This window comes from Canis lupus, chromosome 16 (assembly GCF_048164855.1).
Source record: "Canis lupus baileyi chromosome 16, mCanLup2.hap1, whole genome shotgun sequence".
Classification (NCBI taxonomy): domain Eukaryota; kingdom Metazoa; phylum Chordata; class Mammalia; order Carnivora; family Canidae; genus Canis; species Canis lupus.
Window position 1 is genome coordinate 56,602,276 of NC_132853.1, and position 19,715 is coordinate 56,621,990.

Below are 19,715 nucleotides of genomic sequence, written 5' to 3' on the forward strand. Positions count from 1 at the left end.
GTGCTATTCGAATAAAAAGCAAGGAGAAAAAAAAAAAAAGGCAAGAGAAGTGGGAATGAATCCTGTAGCGATGCTTTCACACCCCACCTCCACCCCCTCACTTCGTTCTTGTTCTCCAGCTGCTGAGAATGTTGGCCACAAACAGCCCATAGCTGCTCCTTCTCCAGGAATTAGGAACCAGAGCCTCCTGATCCAAGAAAATGCCCCTGATTTCTCCTTCATCATACCACCACAGGGCAGTGAGCAGCCAGTGAGACGTGAGCAGGGCGTACAAAAGGCCAGGCCCCTTGCCTCGAGACAGGGCGACTCTGTGGTACAAGTTGTACTCCAAAGCTTTCCCGAGGGACCAGGCTGAAGGGAGTCTCTGCCAGAACCACGTCGTTGTTCAGTTTTGCTCCCCTGCCCCATCTGGCTACTATTACCCTATTCCCAGGAGAGCCTTCCTTCAATAAACAGCTTTCACAAAGATCTCCATCTCAGGTTTGTTTCTAGAGAACCTGGTATCAGGAGTTGCCTAAGGATGTGGACTCCGCGGGTGGAATTGGGGGTAGGTTACGCACCAGCCAGATGGCAATGAGGACCCTCCCCACCCCAGATGGTCCCTGGCGTATTGTAGTAGTGCGACACATGGCAGGGGATGCGCTGGTTGGTTTACTGTCTCTGGTACAGGAAGTACAAGAGAAATGGCTACAGTAAAACTGTACAAGTGGGCGGCTGTTATTAAGAGCCATCCATTCATTGAAAAGGGAAAAAAACAGTCTCAGATACAGCAGTCAACAATTTAAAGCCAAGTATGACAGTCAGCCGGCCTCCTGTGGCAAATTTTAAAGACAGTCGTTTCCTATAGGCATGGGACCTAATTTTAAGCAGTGGCTAAACCAAAAAGAAGGCTGAGCTCTCAGCGCAGGTAAGTCAGGGCTCTGATGGGAAAAGAGCAGACTCTAAGGCTTGAGGAGATGTCTATGTATATTCATTTGAGAACCATGAACCCCAGATTCCCTGGGCCTGCAAAGTAGCTGGCTCCCTCTCCTTGGAAGACTGGGGAATTCCCCTTGCTTGAAGATGACACAGCAGTCTCAGACAAGACAATGCTTGCCCCATACGGGAGCTGCCCCATCTTCTCTCCTGGCCATAGACCATAATTAGGGTCAAATCTCAGTATTATTCACCTGGGGCCTGCTAGGCCTGCTAAGAGAGAGGGGGGTGGTTATTATGCCAAAGAGATGCAGGCCCAGGCTAACAGACACAGGTCAGAACTGGAAGCATATGTGGGAGTGGTCCAAGGGTGCTGGCTCATGGGGTGTGGAATATAAAGCTGGATGAGGGAGAGCCTGCTGGTATGGGGACATACTCTCGTGACACAGAACTAACACCTTGGCAAGGGTCCTGGGTCTAACAGGTGCTGGGGAAAGTGGCCTGTTAGAAAAACCAACGGACCGCACTAACAGATTTCAGAACTGACACAGCAGTTGTTGGAAGAAATGATCAAAGGGCTTAAAGGAGCCAGTACGCTAGGATGGATCTGCCACACAGAACAGGAAAACCCACCAGCTGGCCATGTCCTTTGAGGGGGCCTATAAGATTGTCTGATTACCAAAGCCTAGACTCTGTTGCTCATACTGGTTACCAACATAAATCCTGTCCCATGAGTCAGGGCCATCTTTTTCATTCCCATTGCAACCTGAGATCAGACTTCCATTGAATCTCATATGGACTACTGGTTCTCTGTCCTTATGACCCTCTAAAGGCATTCTCTGTACTACCGTCTAAGCAATCTCTCAAAACGTGTATTATAGGACTCCTAGTCTAAAACCGACTAGTGGTTCCCCACGTCTACAGGAGAAAAGTCCAAAGCCTGCAGGAAGGTACACAAGGTCCCTCCATAGGCCTGACTCCACAGCCCATTGGATGCTATGCTTTAGTTAGATGGAATCATCGGGAGCAGACCTCACCTAGTTTATTTTATTTATTTATTTATTTGTTTGTTTGTTTATTTATTTATTTATTTTTTTCCCCTCACTTAGTTTAGATGCCTGTGTGCCTTTGCTGCTCAGCCCCTCCTCCAACATGTTCATGCCTCCTGGCTATTGGAGAAGTTCCTAAGTTCAGGGACTGCATTTTATCTGCCTTTGTATTTCTAATGTTTAACATTAGCCTGAACTATCACAGGTGTTCAATAAAATGGTAAATGAGGGGCGCCTGAGTGGCACAGTCAGTTGGGTGTGAGACTTTTGTTTTCCACTCAGGTCCTGATCTCAGGGGCATGAGTTTGAGTTCTATGTCAGGCTCTGCACTCAGCGTGGAGTCTGCTTGGGGTTCTCCCTCCCTCTCCCTCTGCTCCTCCTGCTGGTGTTCTCTCGCTCTCAAAATAAATAAATCTTTTTAAAAAAAATGGTAAATGAGGGGCGACTAGGTGGCTCAGTTGGTTAAGTGTCTGGCTTCAGCTCAGGTCATGATCTCAGAGTCCTGGGATCAAGCCCTACATCTAGCTCTCTGCTCTGCAGGGGGCTCATTTCTCCCTCTCTCTCTCCTGTTCCCCCTGCTTGTGCTCTGTCAAATAAATAAATAAAGTCTTTTTTTAAAAATGGCAAATGAATGAAGGAATGATTAAGTCAATCAATCAAAGATTTGTGTAATGGGGGGGAGGGATCCACAGTGGGCATGGCCTAATGATTAGTAAAGAAAACTATCTACTTAGCCAGCACAAATGCCAAATTAAACGTAAGAACAGAAAAGTATTTCCTCCTTCTCCTCCTGTACTTCCTTCTCCTTTTATAATTCTTTCTCTTGTATAAGCCAAACTGATTTTGAAAATCTTATACAGAGAAGGAGGCAGCCTAGGTGGCTCAACAGTTTTGTGCTGCCTTCAGCCCAGGGCATGATCCTGGAGACCTGGGATCGAGTCCCATGTTCAGACTTCCTGCATGGAGCCTGCTTCTCCCTCTGCCTGTGTCTCTGCCTCTCTCTCTCTCTGTTTCTCTCATGAATAAATAAATAAAATCTTTTAAAAAGAAATTCTTATACAGAGAAGGTAACCCACCAGAGGCCAACAGCTACTAAAAATTGCACCTGTTCCTCATTCATCTCCAGCAAAGTTTCTTCTCCAGAGAATTTCTCTCCTCTCTCTCATCATTTCAGGTTACACTGCAACCCTTTTCTATAGCTTCTTTTTTTTTTTTTTTAAGATTTTGTTTCTTTCTTTATTTATTTTTAAAATATTTTATTTATAAAATAAATGAGAGATGAGACACGTAGAGAAGGCAGAGACACAGGCAGAGGGAGAAGCAGGCTCTTCGCAGGAAGCCCGATGTGGGAATTGATCCCAGAATTCCAGGATCATGCCCTGAGCTGAAGGCAGACGCTTAATGGCTGAACCACCCAGGCATCCCAAGATTTTATTTATTTATTTTAGAAAGAGAGGGAGAAGAAGAGAGAGAATCTCAAGCAGACTCCGAGCTTAGTGTGGAGCCTGACATGGAGTTCGATCTCACGACCCTGAGATCATGACCTGAACTGAAATCAAGGATTGGACACTTAACTGATGGAGCCACCCAGGCACCTCCCTTTCCATAGCTTCTATCCATATAACTATACCCTGAAATTTACACACCAGAAAGAAAACCACGATCTCAAAGCAATGTAGTAAATCTAATATGGAGCATCCTATTTCACTAGACTTGGCCAATGAAGCATATTTAGCTAAAGAAAGGAGCAAACTTAGCTGATGCTTTTCGCCATTAAAAAAAAAAAAAATCTAAGCCGTAGTTTCAAACTATCTTCTCCAAGATACTTATTAACGACAAAGAGGAAGAAGGTAACTCTACCATGGAGAAATTCATGGTGAATTATATCTCCATAAAGCTGTTATTTAACAAAGTAGTACAGATGCAGTCAGGGTCAAGCACAGAAAACTTCTAAGGTGCTGGCCATGTTCCACTTCTTGATCTGGGTGGCAGGTATAGGGTGTTTGTTTACAGTTTCTTTAAACTGTAGATAAATGGTTTATATTCTTACATATAAATATTTCACAATTAACAATTTAAAAAAGTGAGAAGAAAAGCAATAGAAAGTAAGTTAAAAGGAGAGGTTTTAAAAAATGAAAGTTAAAAAAAAAAAAAAGGACTAGGTATGGCAGGAACAGCCATATCAAAGGATCTGACTTCTCTCGTAGCAACCCCTCCTGAGGTCTTTGTCACTGGGGGTGTCAGGGTGGAGCATAGCTTCACTCACTGACATGGCTTGCTGGCCTCCATCACACTGCTGCCTTCCCACAGCCATGGGACTCCTGTCTATCTGATGACTGACCTACTACAGAAACCCAACTCGGTAAAACAGAGGTGTCAGGTCAGAAAATTCCCAGAACAAAAGAACAAAAATCCCCTTTTCAAAGCCAAGTAGCAAATTCTTAAACTCAACTAGCTTCCAAAGTTGTTTTTTTTATGCTATAATTTATTTTTCAAAGGTATAGTTGACTTTACACATACTGTTGAGTCTCATATTTTAAGCTCTTATTTACCTCGAAAGAAAGAAAGAAAGAAAGAAAGAAAGAAAGAAAGAAAGAAAGAAAGAAAGAAAGAAAGAAACCCTACCCTGCTCTCCATATAAAAGTAACCAGCTTTTTTCTTGTTATCTCTGGAATCAAGAGAGCTGAAACTAACTCTTGAGGGGTGTGTGGCTGGCCCCATCAGTAGAGCGTGTGACTCTTGATCTCAGGATCCTGAGTTCAAGCCCCACGTTGGGCATAGTTTACTAAACAAACAAGCAAACATACCAAACAAAACCCCACTCCAACTAGAATTAAATCTACAATTAGATTATATTCTCTTGGTATTTGAAAACAGGACTATATTATCTTCACATTGCAAAATAGTTTGTTTACATATTCAGTATTTACTCACTATGTGGGAGGAAGCAACTTCCCCTAAAGAAGGTATTTGAAATAATTTCTTCATCTTTATTAAGGATAAAAAGTAATATAAATGGAATACGTTTTGGGCCAAAACATAAAAACCAGTTAAATTTCAAGACTGAAGACCTACAATGATTTCATTTACATAATTTTCTAAAACTGGAGAGTCATTTCATCCCTAGCAGGACCCTGGCATCCACATATGCCCTAAACACTGAGCCTAACACCCATGCTCTCAACAGTGCTATTTACAACAGTCAAGAGGTAGAAACAACCCAGCTGCCTATCGATGCATGGATGCATGAACAAAATGTGGTCTATGCACACAGTGGAACATTATTCAGCCTTAAAAAGCTAGGAAGTTCTGGGCCCAGCCCCAGTGGCCCAGCCACCTTCAGCCCGGGGTGTGATCCTGGAGACCTGGGATGGAGTCCCATGTTGGGCTCCCTGCATGGAGCCTGCTTCTCCCTCTGCCTGTGTCTCTGCCTCTCTCTCTCTTCCTCTCTCTGTGTCTGTCATGAATAAATAAATAAAATCTTTAAAAAAAAAAAAAAAAAGCTAGGAAGTTCTGACACCTGCTACAACATGGATGAGCCTTGAAGATATTGTGCTCAGTGAAATAACCCGGACACAAGAGGACAAACACTACAAGATTCCACTTACATGCGGTAGCTAGTCAATTTCATAGAGACAGAAAGTAAAAGGGCAGGTGCCAGGGGCTGGGAGGAGAGGACAATGGGGTGTCAGTGTTCAATGGGTAGAGTTTCAGTGTTAAAGGGAAGTGTTCTGGAGATTGGTTGCACGACAACCTGAATACACTTAACACCACTGAACAGTACACTTAAAATGGTTATGATGGTACATGTTATTTTGTTACAACTTTTAAAAAACCTACAAGTAGAAGAAAAGGTTGAGAAGATCATTTATTGAGCTGAGCAGGGTGGTCACCTCTGGAGAGAAGCCAGGAGACCTGTATTAATAAGGAAGCTATTTTTAAAAATCCTTAAGTAAAACTGTCTGTAAAGCCCTAAACCATATAAAAATGGGATTATCCATTCCCTGGTTTAGATGTTTTATGGTCTGGGTTTTCTTTTACTCTCAGGTTATTAAAAAGCAGGCCATATCCATATGGAATCTAATGTTTCTAAAGGTAAATCATTGCACATTGGCACCAGGGCGATGAAGCTACCTGGTTCCAATCCTCACCATGCTCATTCTGATCTGTTATTCTCCACAAGGCCACACCCTTCCTGTAGTTCACTAAACAATTAAGCCATTATTTTGTGAATTTCCTTAACTTTTGTACTCCGTGTATTTTCCTAGAACTGTCTCCTCCCCTGCTCAGCATCAGTCCCTTTTCCTATTTTACCGAAAATGTTAATGGTTCCATTCTAACAATAAAAATGTGCTCACTAGGAAAAATATAAATTCAAATTCATATTCCTATAGAAGAATACAAAGTCAGAAGTAAGTACTTCCCCTCACTGATATACTCCAAGAGTTACTACTGTAACAGGGTGAAATGGTTTTCTGACATTTTATGCACCTACAAATATAAATACATAAACATACATATATTGTGACATACTGTTATTTTTATCAGAAATGGAATCAGATTCTACATTATACATAACAACTTGCTTTTCTCAGCAAACCATGTGATTATGGGTATATTTTCATCTCAGTGGGTACAAATCTACTTTATTTTTGGCTAAATACCAGTTCTTAGTGTAGACACACTATAATTTATTTAACAATTCCTGCCTGATGTGTGCAAGGCCCACGTCTGGTGTCAAAAGTGAATCAGTGTTGTAGCAGAATACAAAGGAGTGTGTTTCTCCTTTACACAGAGATTCAGAGAAATGAAGTAGCTTGGCATGAAGGGCATGCACAACTAAAAATGTAAATACTGCCAAACCAAATGCCAAACACAGTTGTAGTACAATTTATTTATAAAGGAAGGAAGAAGGAAAGATGATAGCATGCAAAAGGCAAATAACTCAATCTCAAATAACTCAATGCACACCCCCATACACATGGAAAAGAGGCATGTTCCTCCCAGGGACTCTCTTATGTCCCCTGAAAAATTCCTATGTTAAAGGCCTAACCCCCAATGGGACTATATTTGGAGATGAGGCTTTGGGGAGGTACTTAGGGTTAGATGAGGTCATAATGGTGGGCCTCTCAAGATGGGATTAGTGCCCTTATAAGGAGATGAAGAGGGAGACAGCACTCTCTTTCCAGCATGTGAGGACATAGCGAAGCTGGTCACCTGCAAGAAGGCCCTCACCAGAGCTAAATCTGCCAGCACCTTGACCCTGGCCTTCCCAGCCTCCAGAACTTTGAGCAATGAATACCTGTTGTTTAGACGCCTAGTTGATGGTATTTTGGTTTAGCATAAAGCCTGGGCAGACCAACACAGGCACTAAGGGAATATACGCCAGGGTGCCTGTGCTGTGCCCTACCATCTGATTACACTGGGGCCCAGAGCACAAACCAAACTGCAGGTAAAACCCACACACAGAATCCAGTTTAAGTGTTAGGTGTTCCACAGAGGCTACTCCTCATGTCCATAACTATTCCCTGCCTTCAACTCATACTGTCCACGATTCTTAAACCTGCACCATCTTTATTTTTAATGCCACTATTCTAGCTCAGGCACTTTGTATGTTCTTTCTTAACTAAAACAAACCACAACCTAACTGGTCCTTTATTTTCTCTTTCCAATTCACTCTCTACACCGTGAGACATATTTAAAGAATTAACTTTCTGAAAAGGAAATCAAATCATAATAGCCGTCATTTTTTGAATCTTTTAAATATATCTGCAAGATAGGTATTTTTATATATGGGGAAACTGAGGCTCACTCATGACCAATACTTTAGCCAACACCATGAAGCTAGTCAGTGGCAAATTCATCACAATGACCTTCTTTGCTGCCTTATAAAGAAGAGCATAAACTCCTCAGTACCATCCTTATGCCCCTTCAAACATGAGCCCAAATTGTCTTTCCAACCTCATCTCCCGCCAACATTGCTCATGACCCAGTCCTGACAGCCTCACTCACCCTTCTGGAAACCCAACATGTACATCCGCAGATTAGTTACTTCCTCATGTTGCTTGTTAATTCTGCCTTAATGACCTTCCCGATATCCACTTGGGAAATCCTGCTCACCCTGCCCAGTCCAAAGAGTCATCTCTCAGAGCCAGTGCCCTGGGTGGAGAGCCTTCTCACTCCTCTCTGCTCTCAGAGCACCCTGGCCATGTCTCTCACACAGTCACATAGAACCTACCAGAATATGTCACAGTCAGGGGCAATGTGCCTACACCATAATACCAGGAGTTCCTCAGGGCAGGGGCCAGGTCTTTTTCATATTTGCACTCCCAGTTGCTAGCATAGTATATGACTTACAAATATTTCTTGAATGAATGAATGGCACCATGACTGACACAAAGCTCTACATGTGCAAAACTCTGCTTCACACATGGATATACTGTCAAGTTCCTTTAATAACTTGCTCTCCCTGCATACATGTGAATAAAAGGGCTCAGATGACATGGAGTATCAGGGGCTCAACTAAAACTCAAGTACTTTCCTGAAGGTGAAAGGATACATTTGAACTCAGGTAAAGTCAAAGTATCACTTGATTCTCTGACAATCCTCAGTTCACTGAGCCTCTAAATAACTTAGAGTTTTAACAGTAATTTACCTTGAAAAAAGGAACCCTAGCTCAGCAAGAGCAAAAAATCAGCACCAGCCTTTCCACCACATAGGAAGGGGAAGGATGGTCGGTCCATTGACCACAAACACAGTGATCTTAGCTCTCCTAGATACAGGGATTAGAGCAGAAAGATCTTCAGAAGCCCTGTTTTGCTACTTAGGACGGTTACTTAAAGATCAGTGCATATTCTTTCCATCCAAAACTATCAGTAGCTGTATAAATAACCAACCAGAGGGGGTAGCAGAGTAGCCACCATTGCTCTGGGCTTCTTTTTATCCAGCAATTCCAAGGTATTTTTCAATCATCACATTCCTATACAGTCAAAACTATCCCCCTTTACCACTGGGTAATTTGAGAGCCTTATGATAGATTTGCCAAGGTTGCAAAGAGTTTAATGGTAAGATGTAAACAAAACCTGAAATCTTGGGCCTCTCTTCAACCATCCTTCTATGTTTATGCACACTCTCATTCTCTAAATCGGACCCTTAGGGCTTGATACTAAACTTAATTTTGACAGATTATCCTAAATGGTAGATCAGCAGGGCTCCAGTATAAACTATAGGCCGAGTGATACATTTGCAGGTGATACTTTAAAAAAAAAAAAAGATTTATTTATTTATTTATTTATTTATTTATTTATTTGAGAGACAGAGAGTGCTAGCGGGGGAAGGGACAGAGGGAGAGGAAGAGAGGGAATCTCAAACAGACTCCCTACTGAGCATGGAGCCCCATGCAGGGCTCCATCCTAGGACCCTGAACTCATGACCTGAGCCAGACGCTTAATCACCTGCACACCCAGGAGCCCCTACAGGTACTTTTTAGTTTGGTCAGTCAGAAATGACAGGAATCACCACAGATCCCATAAGCCAGGAAGTCTGTGGAATTCATATTTTATATAAAAATGTATTTCAACATCTTTCACTCCCCATCTTCATTCTCTCTGGAAGGAGGAGTTGCTCGATGGCTTTAAAAGGCTGTTCTCTTTTCTCTGCAACCGGATGCCCGGTTATTGACCCGGGAGACGTGTTACTAGAGAGTAGAAGTCGATCCCTCAGAACTCACGCTCCAAGTCCCTCTTCAATCTCTGGGCCGTCCCCTAACCAGGTGTGATGTGCAGTAACAGCAAAACACAGAGGTCAGAGCAGCAGATGGAATTACACACCAAATAGCAGCTCTCTCAAGAGATACTCCAAGAGAACATGTCACTGCCACTCGGTCTACTTTTAGATCTCTCCTTGCATCTCACAAATTGTACTTGATGACCGACTCAGACAGACTTGCCAACATGATGTGGGCAGAGCTCCTGAGCCTGCACATGGCCTGACTAGCAGAAACAACAGAGCACTTCAGGATCCAGAGCTGGACTGCTAGGTTCAAATCCTGATTCACCCACTTATGGGCTTGGTGATCCCTGCTTAAATTCTTTGTGCCCATGTTCCTCATCTGTCCAGTAAGGATGCTCCTCACAGGGTGTGAGGGCAAGAGGAGAAAACACTGTAGAGCTTAGAACAATCAGGTCTGGCAAATAGGAACTGTTCGATAAATGTCAGCTGTTACCATTATGGGATAATGTGTGGGGAAAGAAAAGGAAATGTGCCGCATTCGTTCTGTATACTATAATTCTAGCTGCCTGTCTGAAGTTGCCCTGATTTTCTTTCTTAACATGAAATTATGATGTCTTTTTGCCCTGATTTGCTTTCTTAACATGAAATTATGATGTCTTTTGGAAACATTTACTCAGTACAACATCAAGCATATTTAAAGATGACTACATAGAAACAACAACAAAAAGTCCAATGTTGATGCTCCTTTGGAAAAAGTCTCAAATGTAAGGTCAAGGCTGCTCTCCAGGGCTTCGGGAAGAGCTCAGTCCTTCTCGGGCTCACAGAGAAGGGTCAACAAGGCCACTGAACTGGGAAGGTGTGCCAGCAGCATAAACCTCCAAATGAACCCAGAGAAGCATTTTCTTTGTGTTTAAATAAGCTTTATGGCCTGAAAAAGTTCAAAATTAAAAAACAAAAACAACTATTCTGAAACAGGAAGTAACTGATTCAAATGGCAAGTCCCCATAAGAAGAAAGGGCCGTATCCAAGCATGAGCTGACTCCCAGCAAGGAAGGCAAAATTCTTACTGGCTCTATCAAAAAAGAAAGATCCTTCTACTCTAACTGATAAGGCAGCAGTAACTAAATCAAAGAGCAGACATTTGATGAGCATTAGCTGCATGGCTAATGTGAAGCAGAAAGGACAGGGTATTGTGAAAGCACTTGTGGATTGTGAATTAGAGGAGGGGGTTACTCTAGATACAAAGGAAGAAAAAGACGGAAAAATCACATACACAATTTTTTTTTTTTTTTTTAATTTTCTTCAGGTCACTTATCTGCCTAAAAATCTTCACTATTTCCCATGGCCTAACAGAAGGAGTCAAAAACCTCTGGAGGTCATGAGGCCCCACCTACCTTTCCAATCCTGTTCCACCATCAGAAAATATCTACTCCCGCCAGCCTGGCTTCCTTATTCCAGAGAGGAACAAACCATGCTCATTTCAGCTTTGTATCCCCAGCGCCTATCACAGTACCTGGCACACAGCAGTTGCCCAGTGAGTGTTTGCTGATTCAACAACATTGGGAATGCTTTAAGGCCTGTACTCTGCACTGCTTTTCTGGAAAGCCCCTTCCCCACCCGGCTGGTGAAAACCCAGACATCTCTATAGCCTCATTCCAACACCCTCCACCTCTTCTCAACACCAGTGCAAGCGATCCGTGCTTGCCATCCTCCTCTCCCGCTCTCAAACCTCACAGTATCAGAACTAAAGACCTCTACTGCTGTTCAGACATTTCCTGTTCCTATGTTTTGCCTGCCCCACTAAACCAGGAGTTTCTGAAGGATAGCAGGACATGTTGAAGAAGTGAGAAGCAGTGGAAAGGTTATCGATCTGTGGCCAGGCAGACCTACTTGTTTGACTTTGGGAAAACTTTATGTAAACATTTGAACAGCGCCTGGAACATAGTATGCACTTTGCAAACACTAGTATTGTCATTATTTATTTCTTGGAACCTTAGTCCTCCTTTTTTAAAGTGGAGTTAATAATAAATCTTCTGGGGTGCCTGGCTGGATCAGTTGGTAGAGCACATGACTCTTTTTTTAAGTTTTTAATTTAAATCCCAGTTAACATACAGTGTAGTATTAGTTTCAGGTATAGGATTTCATGATTCACCACTTACGTACAACACCTGGTGCTTGTCACAAATGCCCTCCTTCATACCAGAGCACTCTACCCTTGATCTCGGGGTAGTGAGTTCAAGTCTCACACATTAGACATGGAGCTTACTTTAAAAAAAGTTAAAAAAAAAAAAAAAAAAAAGAAGAATGATAAGTCTGTCCAGTGGTTTCTGATAAAGATTAGGAATAATAGGGGATCCCTGGGTGGCTCAGCGGTTTAGTGCCTGCCATTGGCTCAGGGCGTAATCCTGGAGTCCCAGGATCGAGTCTTACATTGGGTTCCCTGCATGGAGCCTGCTTCTCCCTCTACCTGTGTCTCTGCCTCTCTCTCTCTCTCTGTGTGTCTCTCATGAATTTAAAAAAAAAAAAAAAGATTAGGAATAATATCTGAAAAGTCTCTAGGACCTTCCTTAGCACACAGCAGCCATATGACAGCCATTCTTCCAAAGCCGCAAGCTGGGTGCAGAGAAGATACTCCATAAAAATGCATAGAATGAGTTGAGTGAACAGAGACATAGTCTAATATCAATTCAGATATCAAGGGAAAACTTATCAATCATTCATTCAACAAATCTTTTAAGGGCTTGTCAGTATGTACCAGGCTTTGTTCTAGGTGCTGGGATGCAACAGTAAAAACTGTCCCTGTAGTGTGAAATTTCCATTCTAAAAGAGAAAGCAAAAAATAAAAAAATAAAATAAAAGAGAGGGCAGATAATAAACAGAAGGCAAAATAGAAATAAAAGCCTATATAGTGTTAAGTACTATGAAGAAGGGGATCCCTGGGTGGCTCAGTGGTTTAGTGCCTGCCTTCGGCCCAGGGCGTTATCCTGGAGTCCCAGGATCGAGTCCCACGTCAGACTCCCTGCATGGAGCCTGCTTATCCCTCTGCCTGTGTCTCTGCCTCTCTCCCTCTCTCTCTGTGTCTCTCATGAATAAATAAATAAAATCTTAAAAAAAAAAAAAAGTGCCATGAAGAAGAAAAAAAGCAAGGTGAGGATGCGCTAGCCGAGCTGGGAGGGGGCTGTCTGTGGAGGTGGCATTTAGGCAGAGACAGGAATCTTTAGGACAGCTGGAGAGTGTGAAATGTCCTTGCCCTTAGGCAGACTCCTGCAGCCTCTCCACAGGGTCAGCCTCCAGTGACAAGAGACCCACCGCCAGCAAAGAGGCTGTGTGCGGTCTGGCTCCCACTCACACCAAGCTACAGACACTGCTGAGCCACTGATTACAAACTTATTTTTATAAGACTGTTTGAATTGGCCACTGAAGCCCCACATGGAAGCAAATAGGTCATAACCATACCGCTACTGGTCTGTTCCCCAGAAAGTTCAGATCACTGTTCTCTCCAAATAGGTAACCTTCGGGGTGTGTGGAGTCAAACTTCTCTCCTCCCATAATGAAGTGGCTGGCAAAATAGCTTCCTAGACAGGGAGAGACAGAAACATCAAACAGAAACCAGTCAAACTAAACCAAGTAAAAAAAGTTGACTCAAAAGAGTTAATTCTTCAAACAAATAATTAGCATAACTGTTAACCCCAAGAGAATTTTCTCTTGATTTGGGACCATGGCATAAATGAAACAAAATTATAGCAGTGAGAACTCAAGATACCCAACATAAATAGATCAATTTTCCTTTTAACATTATTGATTGAAGCCTTATCATGATCTGTCTATAATACCATCAACCAAAAGACCAGAAGGCCCCGTGATGCACATTAATGAACATATACATGTATTTTGTTCCTGATTTTTTCCCTTAAACTTTAAGTGGCTACTTTCTATCCTCTGTACATTCAGAAATCTTAACTACAGGTATCAGCCTGTATACACACACATACATTTCTTTGCCTAGATATTCCTAAGCCAGCTCATACCTATACACAGAAGTCTTGGTACCTGTCTACCACTACGTACATACCTCCATAACTCTCTACAATGAAGGCTCTTCCTTTTTCATATTTGCTTCAAAATGATTGTTAACAGGAAAATAAGAATTTAAACAATACAGGTGTCCTATGCTTTACCTACAACACAGACTGTGGAGTTTAACAGGGCAATAGTTTAGTGCAATGAAAAGATACACGTGCATGCACACGTGTGTACACACACATGCACACACGCACACACTCTAAGAGGGTTCCAGGGACATTGGTCATGGCAGGCGCTCTTAGCCCCCCACCTTGGCTAGCCAGGAGGCAGGGATATTTTTAACACCACAATAACTAGAGGCAATCAGCAGTCAGGGGTCAGAATCCCCATCTGCCCTGTCCAGACAGACAATGAACTGTGCCAGGAAGTGACGACACTGATAAGTCACCATGGGAGGCTTAGGTAATGCTGCAAATTCCATCTGGGAATACTTTCCAACCTAGATGACTAGACGAATGCCTCTTAACCCAAATTCTATAATCTAATACTCCCAGGAAGGTAAGCCATCTGAAGGGAAGGATTTAAACCACAACATGCCTTCCCCCAAGTCTCTCCTCACATACCCCAATTCCTGGATTAACATAAAGAATTTATGAAACAGTGTGAGGCTTTGTCCTCATCTGTCACACAGCAAGGGTATAGATAAATTTTCTAACCAATTTAAACTTTTAAAAAAAGATTTTATTTATTTGAGAGAGAAAGAGCAGAAGCAGGAGGAGGACAGGGGGAGAGAGAGAGAAGCTGACTCCCTACTAAGCAGGGAGCCTGATGCAGGGCTAGATCCCACTTGATCCCAGGACCCTGAGATCATGACCTGAGCTGAAGGCAGACACTTCACTGACTGAGCCACCCAGGCGCCCCTCCAATTTCAACTTTTGTTAAAGGTTTACAGCAAACTAAAAACAATGAGATTCAGCACTTTCAGCCTGTGAAGAAGCCATAGGAAGGAAGACAAAGAATATTCTAACAAAAACTGAACCAAATATTCATCTTTGGGTTTCTCCACATGGAGCTTTAGTCTAGAAACATTTATTACACAAAGCAATGTGGATAAAATCACTCACCACAAAGTGAGGCAATTCTTTAAACAACAAGTAGGAAAACATTATTTGAGAGTAAAAGCAGCCTAAATCAATCACTCAGGAAAGTTACCCACCAAAACTGAAAAAAATACAAACATCAGCCATCTGCAGTGATACAACAGTGAAATTCATCATTTAGGAAAGCTTAATTATCAATTATTTATGTTGAGCACTTGCAAGCCCTATTTTCCAAGTGCATAATTTATAGAGGGGGGAGGTGCTGAGTTGCCTTAAGTAGAAGCAGCCATCTCAAATAATTTAAGTCACTTACTGTTGAACCTTACCAAAATATACTTTCTATACACTAGAGATTATATATTTATTATACATTAGCTGAAATTTTAAAAGTTAAAGATTTTGGGGAGCCTGCTGGGCTCCGTTGGTAGAGCATATGACTCTTGATTTGCAGGTCGTGAGATCGAACCCTGTGTTGGGGATAGAAATTACTAGAATAAAATAAAAGAGTTTACATTGATGGATGGCTTGCCCAAGTCACGGATAAAGAACAGAGAGAGGCAGGTTTGGTGTCTAGAGCTATATGGTTCAGTTCAGTGTGGGATGTGCTGATTTCTAGTACCTGTGAACAGTCAGTCACATGAGGGATGAAGGAACAATGAAATCCAGATAATCAACTTACAGATGGCAGTGATTGATCCTAAGAAGAAGAGAGCATTAGCAGCTTGGGGGGTATAGGGTTAAAGATGGCAAGAGGATTCTATTGGAAATGCCTTTTTTGGGCCATAATATTAAAAGAGAAGAAATGATCAAGAAAGCAATATATAGCTAATTGTAGTTTTGCCTTACATTAAAAAATCAAGAACACAAATATACAAAGATTTAAATATTTGAGAGACGAAAAAAGGACTTTTCATTTGAGTAGCAGAGTTGGTGCAAAATTCCTTTAAAAAGATGATCTCCCGGGATCCCTGGGTGGCGCAGCGGTTTAGCGCCTGCCTTTGGCCCAGGGCGTGATCCTGGAGACCCGGGATCGAATCCCACGTCGGGCTCCTGGTACATGGAGCCTGCTTCTCCCTCTGCCTATGTCTCTGCCTCTCTCTCTCTCTCTCTCTCTCTATCATAAATAAATAAAAAAAAATTTATAAAAAAAAAAAAGATGATCTCCCTTGGTGCACTTAAAATACAAATACCTTACCAGTTAAAAAAAAGAAAATAAGCTTAAGGCAACCAAAAGTTTGCTTGTTCCTTTTTCTGAAATGGACCCCTCTAATAACCTGCCCCAGATAGACTATGAGAAAGAACAAATCCGCCATCTGCAGCCTGGATAAAGCTTTCTCTCTGCCCCAGCTGTCTAAAGGGACAAACCAGTGCAGTCATGTACAGCTACCGTATCAGCAAACAGTAACACCTAATGCACTAACTGACCCTGAAAAAAATGCCTTTTGGATTGCTTGTGCATATTTTTTACTTCTTAGTGTAAACCATGCTCTAAAATCAGAAATGGCAGGGAAAAAAGTACTATGCTACAATGCTTTACCTATTTGCTAATGGGAACATATATGACGAATAGATAAACTGCAAGTTTTTCATTATTAGTTAGCTATAATTTCTTTTGGGGGGGGGGAAGGCCGGAGGGAGGGGGAGAGTGAGAGAATCTTAAGCAGGCTCCATGCCTAGCATGGAGCCCAAGGCAGAGCTCACTCTTACCACCCTGAGATCATGAGCTGAGCCAAAATTAAGAGTCAGATGCTTGACTGACTGAGCCATCCAGGCGTCCCAAGTTAGCTGTAATTTCTTAATCAGAATTCATATTCAATTTCTTTGTGGGATTTAAGAAGGCACATCTTGTAGTAATCGCTTTATAAGATAGATATATATCGTATCATTACATTGTACATGTTAAACTTTACAGATACCCTAAATGTTAACAGAAATTCTAATTTAAAAAAACAACTTTTGTTTACAAATCTCTGAAATTACTGAAGTGTATCTGCCTATAGACACAGGCTTTGGAAAAAAAACAACAATTAAAAAAAAAAAAAAAAACAAACAACAATTGTCTAGGCCTGTAAGTAACAGCAATTTATTTACTGCCATGGCACAACTGCAAATCAAAGATTTTAAGCTTTTTAAGTCATGGAAACTTTATGTTTTATATAACTAAAACAAAACTCAAAAATGTTGAGCAAGCAAAAAAATTTGATAATTTGTGTGGATTAAATGATAAAGTAAAACGTATTTGGGATTTTAGCCACTACGTTATGCTAAGTAGGAGTTTTTATTACAAGATTCATAAGTAATCTTCCCTTTTAAAAATTTAAATAAAAAAAAATTTTAAATACAGGGGATCCCTGGGTGGCTCAGCGGTTTAGCGCCTGCCTTTGGCCCAGGGAGTGATCCTGGAGTCCCAGACTCCCTACATGGAGTCTGCTTCTCCCTCTGCCTGTGTCTCTCTGCCTCTCTCTCTCTCTCTGTGTCTCTCATGAATAAATAAATTTTAAAAATCTAATAAAATAAAATAAAATTTAAATTCAATTAATTAGGGACACCTGGGTGGCTCAGCAGTTGGACGCCTGCCTCTGGCTCAGGTCATGATCCTGGGATCTGGGATCGAGTCCCACATTGGGCTCCCTGTGAGGAGCCTTCTTCTCCCTTTGCCTGTGTGTGTGTGTCTCTCTCTCTTTCATGAATAAATAAGTAAATCTTTAAAAAACAAATAAATTGGGATGCCTGGGTGGCTCAGCGGTTGAGCATCTGCCTTCAGCCCAGGGCGTGATCCTGGAGACCCAGGATCGAATCCCACATCAGGCTCCCTGCATGGAGCCTGCTTCTCCCTCTGCCTATGTCTCTGCCTGCCTCTTTCTGTGTCTCTCATAAATAAAAAAAAGAAAAAAAAAAAAAAAACAAATAAATTCAATTAATTAACATATAGTGCATTACTAGTTTCAGAGGTAGAGTTCAGTGATTCATCAGTTTTACATAACACCCAGTGCTCATTACATCATGTGGGCTCCTTAATGCTCATCATCCTGTTATCCCATCCCTCATGTCCCTCCCCTCCAGCAGTCCTCAGTTTGTTTCCTATGGTTTAGAGTCTCTTATGGTTTGTCTCTCTGATTATGTCTTGTTTTATTTTTCTCTCCCTTCCACTATGCTCCTCTGTTTTGTTTCTTAAATTCCACATATGAATGAAATCATTTGATAATTATCTCTTTCTTATTGACTTACTTTGCTTAGCATAATACCTTCTAATTTCATCCATGTCATTTGCAAAAGGTAAGACTTCGTTTTTGATGGCTGAGTAATATTCCATTGATTATATACATACCACATCTTTAAACATTTATCTGTTGATGGACAATGGGGCTCTTTCCATAGTTTGGCTATTGTGGATATTTCTGCTATAAACATTGGGATGCAGGTGCCCCTTTGTATCACTACATTTGTATCTTTGAGGTATATACCTAGTAGTGCAATTGCTAGATAATAGGGTAGCTCTATTTTTAACTTTTTGAGGAACATCCATACTGTTTTCCAGAGTGGCTGTACCAGCTTGCATTCCTACCAACAGTGTAAGAAGGTTCCCCTTTCTCTGCATCCTCACCAGCATTTGTTGTTTCCCGACTTGTTAATTTTAGCCATTCTGACTAGTGTGAGGTGGTATCTCATTGTGGTTTTGATTTGTTTCCCTGATGCTGAGTGATAGTGAGCATTTTTTCATGTGTCTGTTGGCTATTTGTATGTCTTCTTTGAAGAAATGTCTATTCATACCTTCTGCTCATTTTTGACTGGATTATTTGTTCTCTGGGTGTTGAGTTTGAAAAGTTCTTTATAGATTTTTGTATACTGACCCTTTATCTGATAAAACATTTGCAAAAATCTTCTCCCATTCTATAGGTTGTCTTTTGGTTTTGCTGACTATTTCCTTTGCTGTGCAAAAGCTTTTTATTTTGATGAAGTCCCAATAGCTCATTTTTGTCTTTGTTTCCCTTGCCTTTGGAGATGTGTCTAGCCAGAAGTTGCAGCAGCCAAGGTCAAAGAGGTTGCTGTCTGTGTTCTCTTCTGGGATTTTGATGGATTCCTGTCTCACCTTTAGGTTGTTTATTTTGAGTTTATTTTTGCGTATGGAAGAAAAGGTTCCAGTTCCATTCTTCTGCATGTGGCTGTCCCATATTCCCAACACCATTTGTTGAAGAGACTGTCTTTTTTCCACTGGATATTCTTCCTTGCTTTGTTGAAGATTAGTTACCGTAGAGTTGAGGATTTATTTTGGGTTCTCTATTCTGTTCCACTTATCTATGTGTCTGTTTTTGTGTCAGTTACCATACTGTCTTGGCAAGTATGGCTTTGTAATATAGCTTGAAGTCCACAGTTGTGATGCCACCATCTTTGGTTTTCTTTTTCAACTTTCCTTTGGCTATTCAGGGTCTCTTCTGGTTCCATACAAATTTTAGGACTATTTGTTCCAGCTCTGAATTAAATGTTAATGGTATTTTGATAGGGAAATAATCTTTTCTTCTTTTTGTGTTCTTATTGTCATAGTAAAGAAATATTCTGCCTTTAAGTGAAAAATATTAATCTTCAGCTACCTGCTTTTGAACTAATGGAGCTATATACTTGAATACTGCAGAAAATAGAACTATATCTTAAAATAATTTTATACAAAATTAAAATATGAGAAAATTGGCTATGGGAATCCTATTTTCGTGTATTTGAAAATCTTTACCTACATGGTATTTCAATAACATACTTTAAGCTTTCAGTCACAAAAATGAAAAAACTGAAATTTTTTCAAACATCTCTAACTATTTGACTCAATTCTAATACTACAGCACTCCTTTTGTTATTCATGCATGCATTTATTTATTTATTCACTTACTTATTTAGTCTCCATGTC

The 19,715-nt window shown here is 41.3% G+C and overlaps 1 protein-coding gene across 4 annotated transcripts in view; it reads right to left on the minus strand.

Annotated features, from left to right (window-relative positions):
* Positions 1-19,715, minus strand: part of RNF157 (ring finger protein 157) — a 79,549-nt gene that overhangs the window by 44,560 nt on the left and 15,274 nt on the right. For all 4 annotated transcript variants that reach the window (XM_072781687.1, XM_072781684.1, XM_072781683.1 and 1 more), the window contains exon 2: positions 13,152-13,270. In XM_072781687.1, the coding sequence (XP_072637788.1) occupies positions 13,152-13,270 (119 nt within the window). The remainder of the gene's footprint in view (positions 1-13,151; positions 13,271-19,715) is intronic.